This window comes from Narcine bancroftii, chromosome 1, assembly GCF_036971445.1.
Source record: "Narcine bancroftii isolate sNarBan1 chromosome 1, sNarBan1.hap1, whole genome shotgun sequence".
NCBI classification, from domain to species: Eukaryota; Metazoa; Chordata; class Chondrichthyes; order Torpediniformes; family Narcinidae; genus Narcine; species Narcine bancroftii.
Genome location: NC_091469.1, coordinates 405,779,045 through 405,795,606, shown reverse-complemented (window position 1 = coordinate 405,795,606; position 16,562 = coordinate 405,779,045). Strand labels below are relative to the sequence as shown.

The 16,562-nt window shown below is 38.5% G+C and overlaps 1 protein-coding gene across 15 annotated transcripts in view; it reads right to left on the bottom strand.

Moving 5' to 3' along the window:
* LOC138751511 (ATP-dependent translocase ABCB1-like) overlaps positions 1–16,562 on the bottom strand; it is a 135,685-nt gene that overhangs the window by 53,689 nt on the left and 65,434 nt on the right. For all 15 annotated transcript variants that reach the window (XR_011350009.1, XM_069913846.1, XM_069913855.1 and 12 more), the window contains 6 exons: positions 14,229–14,342; positions 9,129–9,239; positions 6,028–6,153; positions 2,818–3,021; positions 1,529–1,699; positions 620–781 (listed from right to left, as the gene is read on the bottom strand). Coding sequence is in view for 14 of the 15 variants with exons in the window: in XM_069913846.1 (XP_069769947.1) it covers positions 620–781; positions 1,529–1,699; positions 2,818–3,021; positions 6,028–6,153; positions 9,129–9,239; positions 14,229–14,342 (888 nt within the window). In the remaining variant the exon portion in view is untranslated. The remainder of the gene's footprint in view (positions 1–619; positions 782–1,528; positions 1,700–2,817; positions 3,022–6,027; positions 6,154–9,128; positions 9,240–14,228; positions 14,343–16,562) is intronic.

Below are 16,562 nucleotides of genomic sequence, written 5' to 3'. Positions count from 1 at the left end.
GACCTACTTCATTAACGATCCAGATATTTCTCTATTTTCTTAATAGTCTTGACTTCCTTGAATACTATAACAAACATTTTATATTTTTACAAAAACCCATATGTTCATTAAATAATAATTTGGTATATTCTTTGGATTGGCCCCTACATATTTCATATTTTCAGAATATGCAAGAATAAATTGTGATTTATTGTTAATGCCTTTATGAATTCAGAACATCTTTTGATTCTAGAAATTCTCTACCTAATCCATTTTGTATCTGATCAATGTTTCTGAACTTTCTGTTCAGTAATTCTGTCCCAGACCCTTTGCTTAACTCACTAAACCCGACTATTCTATTGAGCAATTGTAACTTTGGTGGATTATTATTCTTTTCCATGTTTATGTTGAAATCATACTCAATTTCTAGTATTTCCAAATTCTTCTTTGCTCACTCAGTTATATTTATTCCACTTATTTGTTTAAATCTGCATTTGAGCAGAATTGTCTAGTAATACTAAATTAATTTTGGATTTTTGATAGTTTTGAAATGGTCGTGATGGACCTTGCCCTTTGATTTATTTGCTTAGTTTGTAACTTATAATAATACGAGATGAGTCCTTTAGCAAATAAATAGTACCTGTGCTTCTACAAGTGAATGGTAAATTCCATCATTTTGCATCAGTTCTTCATGTGTCCCCTGTTCTACGAGAACTCCATTTTGAAAGCTTGCTATCGTATCTGCAGTCCTAATTGTGGACAGGCGGTGAGCAATGATGATTGTAGTACGTCCTTTACTTGCCTGAGGAAGTTAGCAAAGCATCATGGTGACAATTACAAGATTTTCATTATTTCTTAAAACATAATTGCTCATGTTAAATTTTATAATTTGATTTTAAAAGTTGTACATGCAAGAAAAATGACAATTAATTGTTTCCATGTCATTTTCAGGAAAACAAAAAGATGGACCCTTGTCTACATTAACCACATTCTTAGAGAAAATGACAACAAAGCAAATTAAATGAATTTTCATAGGATGTTCTTCTGCTTATCAGCCAAAATTTTGCACAAACAGGGTACATATATTTAAAAAAAATATAGTTAGATATACAGCACTGTAACAGGCCAATTCGGCTCTACAAGTCCATGCCACCCAATTCACACCCCATTAACCTACACCCCTGGTGCATTTTGAAGGGTGGGAGGAAACTGGAGCCCCCAGAGAAAACCCACTCAGACACATCTTTTTTATTGTCTCTTCCTCAAAATTATAATGTGAATAAAAGGAGGGGAATTGAACAAAAAATAAACCATGTGAGATTTTTCAGGAGATGGACTAACTGTTTATCTGTCCTTGCACATTGTTTTCTAGAACCTATTTCATTATGTTCAGTCGTAAACACTCCTGTCTCTTCCACAGGTATTTCTTACAACCCGTATGCACAAGATTAAATATTAATTAACAGTAATATTGAACAAACTCACAAATGTTTTTCTTTTTTTTACTTGATATGATCAGCTGCTGCATTTATTTAAAATTGGCTTGTACCTTATCTAATGCAGCTTGAACCACAGCTTCACTCTCAGTATCCAAGGCAGAAGTGGCTTCATCTAACAGCAGGATTTTAGGATTGCGCACCAGAGCCCGAGCAATTGCAACTCTTTGTTTCTGTCCTCCACTTAGTTGTGAACCTCTTTGCCCAACAAGGGTATTGAATCTCTGTAAAAAAGCACAAAGTAAAAAAACAAAAATGGTTCTTCACTGTGCAAAATTCTTTGCTTCACACAATTCACTACTGGTGGGCCAAAATGTCATCTAGTCACCTTGGCAAGAAGAGATCAAGAAAATAAGTGCAAGTTGTAAGGCTGTCTGGATTGGGATTCAGTCTAGAAATATTTTTCATTAAAGTTTCTCAATTCACTGATATCATTAAAAAAGACATGCTCAGCAGAAGTTGAGTATTTTCCAACCGAAAGATCAATTTCATTGAGGTCTGGGATATTCAAGATCAGAGAATTAAAATAAATATTCTAAATAACACTATGACTTGGTATAAATTTTTATGAATCACAATTCTCAAATTTTCTATCGTAATTCATCCTGCAGATGCAAAATTAGGGAATTTTACCATCTCCTTCGTCCCTCTTAATTAATTTTTCTGGGTCTAACAGTCCCTTTTCCCTATCCATTTGTGCACATGAAAAAAATCCATCATTAGATACATACTGTATATTCATTTTCCAAGCACAAGACAACCATTCTGCCACCTGACAGTGGTGGAGCAAAACTTTCCATTTACTAGTGGCTTCTCTGCCTGATATTGGTGAAATTCATGGAGCTAAAAATGACCACAGCACTACCAAATAGTCAGCCCAGAGCTACTCCTGTTCCGAATGGAGGGAAGAACTCAAAACTTTTTACTGGAATTAACCTTCCCCCACTTGAAGTCATGCTTTATGGTAATTTTCGTTAAGATGGTAGAGGACTTATTGCATGGCTTTCTGGATCACATTAGCTATAGCGGTGGAATATTTATGCCAGGTATCTTCTGATGACTTAACAAGTGTGAATGCTAGCTGCTTCTCTTTACTGTTAACATGACATGATAGCACCACAAAATCAATCACTGCTACATCACATATGACATGAACAGGAATGCCAATTGAAAGCATACCAAATGATTTTACACAAAAACCAAAGACTAATAGTCTCATGTTCATTCAAGAAGAACTTTCTCCATATTTTATATTATTCTTCACATATAAAAACACACAAGGAAACATAAACATGTTTTGATGTGGAAGATATTTCTTTAAAGATGGTATTATTGTCCTTACCTCAGGAAGTTTCATAATAAAATCATACGCATTTGCTTCTTTTGCAGCCCTCTCAATTTCTGCATCTGAAACATCTTCTTGTCCAAATCGTATGTTTTCAGCAATTGTTGTAGCAAAAAGTACAGGCTCTTGGCTGACCACACCTATGAATTTTCGCAGATGTTTGATATTTAGTAACCGAATATCATGACCATCAACTGTAATCTGGCAACAAAGAAGACAAACAAAATAATGACATTTCTTTACTGAATTACAAGACTAGATACAACATTGTGAGTTAATGGATGAGAGTCCATATATTTGGCTTATTTTTGCTCTTAGTTTGTGATTGTGGTCATGGCTTTTATCATAATCTTTCAACTCTTCTGGGGAAGAATTGAATTGGTAGGCATAATTTTTTTTAAATTTGAGGTGAATCTCAACTTTGCATTATTGTATAAGACAGTTTATAGAAAATTATGACCACAGTTTATATCTGTTTCACATTTTTGTTTTGACAGAATGCAAGTCATATTTTAAATTACAGAAAAACCTCAAAATAATGTGCAGCTTTGGATATCCCAAGGGAATTATTATTTGACCAATGATAAAGATTAAAGAATACAGAATTAGTTTCTCTTAAATTGCAGTTATCTTATAAAATGGGCTTAGAATTATTCCCCGAAACCTGGGTTAGATTGAGGTTTCACTGTGTTTAAAATGTTTCTGAATCTATAGAACTGTTCTTTATCAGGAATCTTTAATGTCATGCTAATAGGTAGGGTTTCCAGTCCTCCAGGGTGTTCTGCAATTTCCAGATATAAAAAAAAACTCATCATTTGGACTCAGGTCCAGGCTATCCAGGACAAAAAATAAATTAAAAATCAATCCTGAAAAAAAAATCTGGGCTCTACTGCAGGTTAAGCACTAACTGGGCATTCCTAACTGGCATTGAGAAAGAAGGTTGTGGTAATCTGTGGCGGTCCTTCTGGCAAAGGTGCTCAACTGCGCTGTTGGAAACTGAGTTGTGATTAGAATCAGAATTTATTGTCATGAACAAGTCATGAAATTCAGTGGTTTTTTTGGCAGCGTCATAGTGCAAACATTCGTATTAACCTCCTTACAACATAAATTTTAAAAAATAGTGCACGAAAAGTAAGGCATTGATTATTCAAGAGCTGATGGCAGCGGGGAAGAAGCTGTCCTTGGGCTGCTGAGGGCTCGCTTCAGAATCAAAATTTATTGACCTGAACAAGTCATGAATTTCAGTGTTTTTTGGCAACATTATGATGCAAACCTTCATATTATATAAAATAAAATAATAAAAACAATAATAGTCCACAAAAAGTAAGGCAGAGGGAGGAGTTAGATTAATATTAGTTTTAGTGTTTTTTAGATAAGTTGATCATATATGGTCTAATTATGATTGTCCTAGACCATAACAATTACTTAGATATTATACCAAGTAATAATGGGTGTTGGTATAATGTAACTCAAGTGGTTGATATTCATAATTATTTTAACAAATAATGTCACATTAACAATTATGGATGAAAGTTGTTGTAAAGTGTATTTATATTAATTGTGATATGCAAATGTTATGATATTCCTTTGTACATTAGTACAACATGTATATCTGATTATTATGTTAAACTCAATAAAAATATTTTAAAAAGAAAGGAAACTGAGTTGTGGAAAGAGGTGAGATTTAAAACTAGGTTGATAAGCATTAGTGATATATTTCTAAATTGAAATTATGTGCACTAATGGTTCTCAACCTTTTCCTTCCGCTCACATACCACTTTAATCCTTATGCCATTGGTGCTCTGTGATTAGTAAGGGATGGCTTAAGGTAGTATGTGAGTGGGAAGGGAAGGTTGAAAATTACTGCTCTAGATCCAATTGTTATTGAAATATTTTGCTTGAGAAAAATTGTAATTTCCTTTGGTGTTATGAAACTGTGTACATAATGAGTCAATTAGGTACAATTAAAACAGAGGTTTTCAAACTTTTACTTTACACCCACATACCACCTTAAGCAATCCCTTACTAATCATAGAGCACCTATGGCATGGGGAATATTTAAAGTGGTATGTGAATAGAAATAAAAAGGCTGAGAACCAATGATGTAGATGGTACATACTGTGAGGTATGGTAAATGGAATGAATGTTCAGGTTGATATCAATCAAGCTTTGTCCTGGATTGTGTTGAGCTTGAGTTGCTGCAGCTGAGTTAGACTGAGGCTTAATGATGTTGAATGATGAGGCTTAATGATGTTGAATGATGAGGCTTAATGATGTTGAATGATGAGGCTTAATGATGTTGAATGATGAGTTACTCACTCTGATCTACTCTTGCGGCAACAGTATTTATGTGCCTGGTCCAGATGATTCTCTGATCAGTGGTGACCATAGGACATGTATGAAAGGCTCAATAATGGTAACATCATTGAATGACAAGTGTTAAGCCATTTATTTTAATGCTTCTAACATAATGAAAGAATTTCAGATGTTTGTTGCATTTTTAACTAGTGCATCAAAGGATCAGGTAGATGAGGGGTGAGGGTATCAGGTGGTTCATGTGATCAACAGGAGATGGGGTTTACTTGAGTGTTGTGAGCCTGACAGGCAATGGGAGCCTCTACAGTAGGGAGAACGTCTGTAGAGGTGACAAGTAAATACATTAAAGGCATTTCTTTCTGAGATTATTTCCAAGTGCTGGGTGAGGACTTACTCAGCGAGACATTACTTTCAATAGGGCAGTTTCAAGGCTGGTGTTGGGCTGCAAGTAACGAATGAAAGATGCACTTTGGATCAATATGACCCAAGTTCTCAGGTCAATGCAGTGAAAATGTTACTTTAGGACTGATATCAGTACATGCTTGTGCAATGCAGGAAATGGCTCATCTGTACCTCCAAGGTATTTCACAACGATGCACTTGATCCAACATATATAGTGGTGTGACTTGAGCTGCTAAGCTACATAATTGTTGCTTACATTAAGAAAATTTGATTTCAAAAACACAGCCCAAAGAAATGAACTACTGCGATGAACTGCTGAACTGTTATACTTCTGTGCATTAACTACGCCCTAAAAATTACAATTGAGATGTAACAAGTTAGGGTAATTTCCAAATAATTTAATACGATAGATTACTTAATTCTTTTTCAGGTTTAATTTGAAGTAGGCTTTTCACAGTTAGAGAACACAGCCATGGCCAAAATTCTCACCGTTCCTTGTTGTGGATCATAAAATCTCTGTAGCAGCTGAATGGTGGTGCTTTTTCCACAGCCACTGCTTCCCACCAGGGCCAAAGTCTGTCCACTGTTAATCTTCAAATTTAGACCTTTTAAAATCTACAGAAAGAATTACAGCATAGATATTCAAGATTTTTAAATTGATAGTAGCTGTAAAGCAGGTGTCGGAATCACAATAATGTTGCAGTATTGCTGATTGAGCTTGTAAATGAAGTTGCTTCAACACCTTTAATTTTAATTTTTTTGGCTTGCTTGGCTTCGCGGACGAAGATTTATGGAGGGGTAATGTCCACGTCAGCTGCAGGCTCGTTTGCGGCTGACAAGTCCGATGCGGGACAGGCAGACACGGTTGCAGTGGTTGCAAGGGAAAATTGGTTGGTTGGGGTTGGGTGTTGGGTTTTTCCTCCTTTGTCTTTTGTCAGTGAGGTGGGCTCTGTGGTCTTCTTCAAAGGAGGTTGCTGCCCGCCGAACTGTGAGGCGCCAAGATGCACAGTTTGAGGCGATATCACCCCACTGGCGGTGGTCAATGTGGCAGGCACCAAGAGATTGTGGCACAGTAGTCCAGTTTGTATGGTAATGCCTCAGCACATACTTTCACTCTGCTTTCAACATAATGCCTATTTGATGGAATTTTCAATTTATCAATTACATTTTCTTGAACTGATGATGTATTCCCAAGCAGTAGAACTAGCAAACTTCAACAAAAAATTATTCTCCATAAAACAAGTGTGGGGCAGATTTGCATAGGTGGGTTTAAACTAGATTGGTGGCTGTTGGGTTCCTATGGAGGATAGAGGCAGGTGAGAGGTTAGAACTTGGTATGGAGGGTGACGAGAGAAAATTTAGTGGACTGGAGAAATCCATAGAGCGAGGAAGAACAGTTGGTTTAAATATTTTAATGCTAAATGCTTGTCAGGTAAGGTGGATGAACTTAGGGCATGGATAAGCCTATGTGACTGGGAAGTGATAGTCATTAAAGAGACCTGGTTAAGAGAGGGGCAGGACAGGCAGTTCAACATGACAGGGTACAGGTGCTTCAGGATGGACAGAGATGGTGGTAAAAGAGGATGAGGTGTTGCGTTATTTAAGGATGATGTCATACCAATGATCAAAGATGACATTACAGTTAATGTCAGTTAATTAGGTGATGTGGATTAGCTGAGGAATAAGAAAGGCATGAGCACATTCTTAGAGTGTACTACAGGCACCTCAATACAGAAACTTGAAGAGCAAATATGCTAGGAGATTGCTGCTAACTGTTAGTCAAATTAGGTTGTCATGGTAGGGAATTTTCATTTCCCAAATATTGACTGGGAAAGTCATCATGTGAAAGGTTTTGATGGGGTGAAAATAGTCCAGGAAACTCTTTTGCTTCTCTTTCTCTGACTGTAAGAGGTGTTTCAGGCAATTTCTGCTGATGGCAAATCTATCTGCCTTACAGCAGACAAAACAAATTTTGTGTAATATTGCTCTGTCTTTATTACTTGACAATAAATAATTTGAATCTTGAAAGTTTCCTCTGGCATTATGTAGAGGGTCTTACATAGAAGAGGGTCTTAATTCATCTTGTGAAATTCAGAAGGGATGAAGTATTTTTGGATGAGGATTTGGAGACCAGCAATAGTTATAAAGAGAGACAGCGTGGAATCACAAAATAAAGTTCAGAATTGGGGAAGGCTATCTTTGACGGTATAAGGCAAGAACTAGCTCAAGTTAATTAGAACAGGTTGCTTGAAGGAGCATTAAAAAAATAGAAGATAAAAAAATAATTCAGACATACAGCATGGTAACAGGCCCTTCTGGCCCATGAGCCCATGCTGCCCGAATACATCAATTAACTTGTAAACCCCACGTGTTTGGAAGATGGGAAGAAACCAGAGCACCCAGAGGAAACCCACACAGACACAGGGAGAATGTTCAAACTCTTATAGATGGCAGTGGATTCAAATGGATGTTTTTATCTCTTAAAGGGAAGAGATGCAAGTATTGGATAATAAGGAAAATTCATGCTTTGGCCAAGAGCAAGAAGGAAACATGGAGCAGGTATAAGCAGCTAGGATGACAGCATATCTGGAGGAGTTTCAGGGACTGAGGAACAAAGTATAAAAGGAAATCCGGAGGACAAAAAGGGGACAGGAAATCAATCTTGCAGATAATATTAAGGATAATCTCAATTAGATTTTATAAGTATGTCAAAGTAGAGGAGAAATTGTTTCAACTCTCATTTTCTGGGCCCTTAGTAACTTACATTGCAAATATGGAAACTATATATGGAAACTCTCACAGGAAAAGCCTGATAGGGCAGACAGGTGGTGCATTCCTTCTGTAGCTTAAGCAAAACTCTGTGAGCTCCCAGTGAATGGACTCCTGGCTTCAAATACAATCTTTAATTTTCCTCATCTACTTTGAAGTTTCCAGAGGTTCCTTGGAGTCAGATGAGTTTCTGCATTTTCTCAAGAAAAGTTTCTGAATATAAGTTTTTGCTCTGCTCACTTCATAGTTTTAAAGCAAAAATAGATGAAAATGCAAATTCTGCACGGTTGATGGTTTTCTGAGACAGAGCTTTAACTGTGAATAATATTTTTTAAAAATGAGTGGGGCCACTTTTACAGTTTTGTTATATTGATTAAACTTACATGAAACTTACTGAAAATGAGAGTGGCCTTGGCTATTATCTCTCCAATTGCTCATTCCACTGTCTAATGATTACTTAATCAATTACAATCCAATATATATATGCGACATGGGGGAATGTGAAAAGTAAGAGAGACAGTTATAAGCTAAATAAGCTAAATAAACACAACAACTATAAAACAAGAAAGTATCTTTAGCCTGGTGTGTTGTGGAATGGTATTTGAGATATTTGCTGAATAGTTGAAATACAATCAGTAGTATATCTATAATCTTTGGGGGTAATTCACTGGGTTTTTTAAAAAAATATCAGACAAGCTATACATATATATTTTTTCCATGCTGGTAACTTATGAAAGAGTTTTCTCCAATCAAGTATTTTTATAAACCCATTAACTGTTTCATGTCGCTTATCAATCCAAAATATTCACACGTTCGTCTACCTTAACATCTGGTCTTGATGGGTAGTCAAAATGCACATCCTTAAATTCCACTATCCCTTTAATTTGATCAGGCTTGTATCCTTCCTCTGAGAAATTGTCTATAGCAGGTTTCTAAGAGAAAAACCAAAACAAGATTGGAATGCAATATTGTACAAAGTCTGTATGTTTGACTTTCTTTTTTATTGTGGAATAGAAATTTATAGCTTAAAAATATTATAGATTTTTTTTTAGAAAAATCAAAGCAGAATTGCACTTCAAGAGAGTAGTGCAGACAGCGGAGAGAAAAATAAACAACCAATGTACTTGTATTGCTGCCAAACTGTATACTTTAACATCTATTTTTTTCTTAGTGTCCACAGCTGCTTAGATCTGTAGCACTGCTTAATAGAGGTATTCTTTATCTTACACTCTTCGATATATCACCAAAATGACATGCTCTGAAGTTTCTCTCTAGTTCACCAGCGGGGAAACATTTATGTTTATGGTTTATCTGCCAGTACTTTGCAGGCTCAAGACAACAATAAAATTCTTGCTAGGTCCTCAGTTCTGTGGAACCATTGAATTATTCTACAATCTACAGAATTTGAATTTTAATCCTGTCATCCCTAATCACCAATTTAACTTAGTTTTACTTTTATCCTTTCCATTCTGTCAAGACCATGTCTGTAATCCTTAGTTTTTCTCTCAGTATCTTTTATTTATATATATATAAAAAAAACACAAAATATGGGGAAGATGAGAGTTTTTTTTTTAAATACTCGAAGTTAGATTTTCAAAAGCTTGACCGCAATGCCTGCCACATTTTAAAATAGCAGCTCCCTTCAATAACTCCAAGAATTGTTCCATCTGAAAGTTCATTACTTTCCAGCCATAGTTAAAGCTGAAATTGGGATGTTCTTTTCTTAAGCAACCTTTAGTTTAGCTATTTTAGAGTTTTGGGTAATCCAGTACAATTTATGTTAGTTTATCCATTCAAAACATTAATATTTAAATAAAAAGACAGATGCACAAACTTGAGTGATGTGTTTTAATGGCATTTGGAGAATTAAAATAATCATATTTACCTAGAATTTCCAAGACTTTTCTTGATGCTCAGAGCCAATATATTTCATTTATATGTGCCCATTTGGCACATTGAGTCTTCTCTGCCATTCGATGATGGCTGACTTATTCTTCCCTCTCAAACCCATTCTTGGTAAACCTTGCCACCCTTTCTAATCAAAAACATAGCAACTTACACATTAAATATGCTCAGTGACCTGGCCTCCACAGCTGTCTGTGGGGAAAAAAAACACTCTCTGGCCAAAGAACATACTCCTCATTTCTGTCCTAAAGGGATGTTATTTTTTCCCCTAAGGCTGTGCCCTCTTGCCTTAGACTCTCTCATGACTGGAAACATCTATTCAAACCTTCTTTATCAAGCCATTTCAATATTTTGTACATTTCAATAAGACAGCCACCCTCCATTCTTTTAAATCCCAGTGAGTACAAGCCCAAAGCCATCAAATGCTTTCATATGTTCATCTTCTTATCCCTGGGATCATTCTGGTAAACCTCCTCTGATCCCTCTCCAACATCAGTCAATCTTTCCTTGTGAAGAATTAATAACCAAACAATTTTATTTTCAAGAATTATTACTGTAAATCTAATAATAATGTTTACATTTGTATATTTTCATCTCTTGTAGTGTGTTGTGAGCGAATGCAGTGAAGAGACTGAGACAACAGGCTGTGAGCTCCAGTATCACAACTGCTTTTATTTGAATCTTGTGCTGCAGCCTTTCAGCCTTATTCCGTTCTCCCCCTTACATCCCAACGACACAAGCACGTACACGACCTTCCGGCCTGATCAGAAGAGACAGTCCCATGACTCATCCTTGTCATCAAGATAGATGAATAGGAAAGGCAGGTCTCTCCCGACCGTGTCCATAAGGCGCTGAAAGATCTGTGCTGCATTTTTCAAACCAAACAGCATGTGTAGGCCAAACAGGGTGATGATAGCGGTCTTTTGGATATCGTCTGCGGGTATGGGGATCTGATGGTATCCCTGGATTAAGTCAACTTTGGAGAAAAGCTTTGCGCCATGAAGATTCGCTGAAAAATCCTGGATATGGGGAATTGGGTCATGGTCCAGTGTTGTTGCATCATTTAGACATCTGTAATTGCCGCAGGGCCTCCTGATACCAAAGCACCAAGTGGAAGGGTGAGACCCATGGACTATCGGAACGATGGACGATGCCCAGCTCCTCAATGTGCCTAAACTCTTCTTTGACGATGTTGAGTTTGTCTGGGGCCAGGCAGTGGGCACGTGAATGAGATGGTGGGCCAGTGGTAGCAAATATGGGGTTGGACACCATGTTTGGGCATGGCTGCCTTGAACAGTGGGCATAGAATGGAGGGAAAGTCTGAAAGGAGGTTGCAGTACTGGCAGTCTTTGGTCTCCAATGAAGCAAGCTGGGTGGATGGTTCATTTGATCTGCTGAGGGGCACCGTGTGGAAAGTCTGAGTGTGGAATAGTTGCTTGCCCTGAAGAACAACGAGTACGGAGTGGGCCCAGAGGAAATAGATACCGCTCTAGAGTTTGTCCACCGAAGTAAAGGTGAAGGACCACTGGAATGTGCTGTCACCAAAACTTACAGAATCCGTCTTTTTCCAAAGATTTGGATGGCAATGTAATTGGCAGCCCAAAGGGAAGGGCCATGGGGTTTCTTGCTTGTCTCAATCACCACAGGGGGTATGATGCTAATCTCCGTCCCTGTGTTCATGAGGAACCTGTGGCCTGAGATGCTGCCCCAGATATGGAGAAGGCTATTTGGTTGGCCACCCGCTGCCACCACTAATGGTGGCTGGCCACATCATTTCCCAGGAACGAACATGGCTGGCAGAATCTGTGGGTGGATACCCTCCAACGTTGGTGATAGAAACACAATTTGGAATCGGACTTCTCCATCCTCTGACAGGGTTGGGCCTGCTCATGTGGTGAACTAGTCTTTGGCGTTGTTCTTGGTGGTGACCGTGAAACATTGTTGACAGAGTCTAAGGCTTCGCATTTCAAACAGTAGAGAACTTCCGCCCGCACTGCAACTTTGAGTGGGTCACTGAAGTTGGCGAAGAGGAGCCCGATGTCCTTGAGCATCTGCTCAAGGAACACCTGCTTGACTATGAGGCAGGGCTTATGCCCTTCCACTAGTGTGAGCATCTTGTCTACGAGGACAGGGGTTTCTATTGCCTAGGCCATCCAAGTGCAGGAGCCTGGCTGCTCACTCGTGCCGTGAGAAGCTGAACGTTCTAATGAGGTTTCTCCAAGCCATGTATTTACTTTCCTCTGGCGGCTCCTGAATGAGGTCATTGACTCGTGAGGCAGCATCCTGATCGTGCGAACTGACGACATAGACGTATCTTGTAGAATCGGAGGTATTCTGTTTGATCTGGAACTGGGCCCTACTTGGCCGAACCAAGTGCGGGACCTGTTCATCCAGCAAGTCGGCAGTTTCAATGCAATGGCACCTACAGCTGCTTGTTCCATTGTTTTGAGACTTCAGGGCGTGGAGACTCATTGGGGTCACCAATGTAGCGTGTTGTGAGTGAGCGCAGTGAAGAGACTGAGTCAACGGGCTGTGAGCTTTGGTGTCACAACTGCTTTTATTTGAATCTCGCACTGTAGCCTTTAAGCCTTATTCCGTTCTTCCCCCAACATCTTGACGTTTGCGTCCCAATGACACAAGTGCATAAGTGACCGGAAGAGACAGCCTTGTAATGATAGTAATCGTGGTTGCAAGGCAACTAGCAATTCCTTACTGTTTGATTATACTTGGCTGCCGCCAGGGACTGACACAGGGCAGGAGATACACAGTATGCAGAGCTGTAATGGAGACTTGCAGCCTCATATCAATTTTAAAGTAAAGAACCTTTTCTTTCATCCATGTATTGTCTCGAGAACTCACACATACGAATACAAGATGAAATAGATCCTGTGATGCCATCCTTGCCGTGGCTGCCCCGCCGACTGCGCGTGACAAGCGGGGCTGTCTCGCCACTACAAGCAGGTGCGTCGCCACACTCTGATATAAAATTTAATAGTAAGATTCAATGCCATTTGTCTTTCTAGAATGCATTGCTAGGGGTGGTGGTGGAGGCTAGTACAATGCGGACATTCAAAAGAATCTTAGATAGGCACATAGATGTAAGCAAAATATGGACGTGAGGTAAATAAAAATTAGATGGTTGTGAAGGAGGAAAAGATAGCGTAGTGAGTACTATCCATAAAATGCCTTTTGGAGGCTTGGTGGGGCTATTGTTCACGACCCGTTTTGATTGATTCATCACAAAGTCTAGATGAGTTTTAAATGGTCTATTGATTATCACACAAAATACTTGTAGTGATCTATAATAAGGTAACATTCCAATAATAACGACTGTTGTAACAATCTTCTTTAACGTTCTAGAAATGTTTATAATTAAAGGTAGTAATGGTCAATAAAAAAATATGCGAACCTCACTCACCCTCCTTGTACAACCCACCACCCCAGTCGACAGGCTAACAAACTAAGAGACAGTCGTGCCCAAACCCCCATGAATCCACCAACCGTCCCCAGTCAGGATCATCAGAGGAGAAAAGCACATGCACGGATGCAACATGGCGCAGACCGGCAGCATCAACCCCCAAGAGAGGTAAGTAGAGCACTTTTGGCTCCTACCGATAGAATGGCACAACATCATGGGCTGAAGGGCCGGTACTTTGCTGACATGTTCCATGTTCTATATTTGAATCAATTTCTGGTGTTTAAATTTCATGGTCCCTTCAGTGTTTCCATCACTCTTTATAAAATCATGAAATAAAATTTTCATCCTGCATATCTTTCACAGAAAACTGGAGCTCAATAAACGAACATGCTTAAACCAACAAATCTGTCAGATGGAAATTAAAAAGAAACAAATACTCTAATATGCATTGTGGTTCTGCATTATGACCAAAAATACACAAATGCTTTCTCATCAGTCACATTAAGAGTGCTGTAAAATCTTTTTAAGCTGCTGTCATTTAATATGGAATGTCTTAGCATGCAGCACAGAGAAACAAAATTTATTATTTTCTTCTTACCTCTTCGAGAATTTTATAGATTTCAAATGCAGCTCCTCTTGCATTAGAGAATGCTTCAATATATGGTGCGGTTTGACCAACAGAAAATGTTCCAAAGGTGACGCAAAAAAATATCTGAAAGCATACATATGAAATTCTTCAGAAGCACGGCATATACATTTAGGAACATAGGAACAGCAGTAGGCCAAAAATGGCCCATCGAGCCTGCTCCGCCATTCAATACGATCGTGGCTGATCTAATTTATGACCTAACTCCACCTACCTGCCTTCTCCCCATATCCCCTAATTCCTCTATCATGTAAAAATTTATCTAACCAAATTTTAAATATGTTTAATGAGGCAGCCTCAACCACTTCCCTGGTTAGAAAATTCCAAACATTCACTACTCTCTGGGAAAAACTATTTTTCCTCATCTCTGTCCTAAATCTACTCCCCTGAATCTTGACACTGTGTCCTCTCGTTTTAGTTTCCCCGGCCAGCTCAAAAAACCTTCCTACATCAATCCTATCCATACCCTTCATAATCCTATATGTTTCTATAAGATTTCCTCTCATTCTTCTGAACTCGAGCAAATACAATCCTAGACGATTTAATCTTTCATCATAAGTCAACCCCTTCATTCCAGGGATCAACCTAGTAAACCTCCTCTGGACCATCTCCAAAGCCAGTATATCCTTCCTCAAATATGGAGACCAGAACTGGACACAGTACTCCAGGTGTGGTCTCACCAGTACCTTATACAGTTGTAACATTACCTCCCTACTCCTGAATTCAATTCCTCTAGCGATGAAGGCCAACATTCCATTTGCCTTCTTAATAACCTGCTGCACCTGCAACCTAACCTTTTGCGATTCATGCACAAGCACTCCCAAGTCCCTCTGCACAACAGCATGCTGTAGATCTTCACCCTTTAAATAATATTCAGCTCTTTTATTTTTCTTGCCAAAGTGGATAACCTCACACTTACTTACATTGTACTCCATCTGCCAGACCTTTGCCCACTCATCCAGCTTAACTATATCCCTCTGCAGACTCTCCACATCCTCATTATAATTTGCTCTTCCACTCAATTTGGTGTCATCCGCAAACTTGGCTACACCACATTTTGTCCCCTCCTCCAAGTCATCAATGTAAATGATATAATTTTGAAGGAGAGGTAGGGTTATTACAATTTGGGAAAAGTGAAAATATTGGGGGTAACTTGCAACTTTGTAGGAGATAGAAAACTGGCAATGCTGGATGTGATGCACTGCGGTAACAGCAGGCAAGCACAAAACTCAAAAGACTGTACAACAGTCTTTATTCCAGTAAAAGTCTGAACTTCAGACTTGGTAGATCACCATGTGACTGGCTCAGGAGGGGCCGGCTCAGATCTATATTCAGGTTGGCTGAATGACAGCCGGCCAGGTGGAGTCAGCCCATTAGGTGGTCTTCCTGCAGGTACAGTGATCGCCCCCCCCCCCTGCAGTAGGTTGGTGGTCGTATCACCACATTGGACTATTGTATGAATTATTCACTCTGTCAATTTTCCTTTACTTAAATGAACGAGAGCTTATGTGGCAGAGTGTGGAATTGATGGAATCTCTGCTTCCTGTTAATTATCCAAGCAGATATTTGTAAACAATTTTAATTATGAAAAATAACTTTTCTAAAGTTTAAAAATCTTGGTTCAGTCAACACTTTTTCAATTTTTGTAAAGCACGTTAAAATGAAAGGCTGCCATTCCCAAGAGTTGAGATTGCCATCTCCACCCTCCCGTTAAGGTTAAGGCAATGATCCTCATTTGGGTGGTATTGAAATACTTAATGGAGCCCATGTGAATATACAGACATGTTCAGTTTTGTTCATAATACTCCTTCCAGTTGAACCGGTAGCTTAGTCGGCTCATTAATGAAGTAAAATTACATGGATAAGTTCGAAAAATGTACCTGACGACCATGTACTTTTCATACAACATAAATTAGCAAGCTGATCAGTGGAGTTTGGAGACATGGAAATAAAAAATGGTGTGTACAAAGCTGCTGATTCTTCATTGACCATTTTGTACTCGCACAAAAATAAAATTAAATTTACTGAATTTTAAATTGAAGTGTAAGTGGGGTCTACCTCTTTCCCTTATCTGACTGTTTATGAGCCACATAGCAATTGCAGACATACAAGGATGACCTACAAACATTTCTTCCTAATGCATACATCCTGGTATTTGTAGAACAGCATCTACCATCAACATTAGGACATGGAAAAGCAAAAGCACTTAAAAATATTTTCACATTAATTGGAAAATATGAATGGATAACTGTTCATTTGACATCTATCTTTTTAATTTAGAATAAG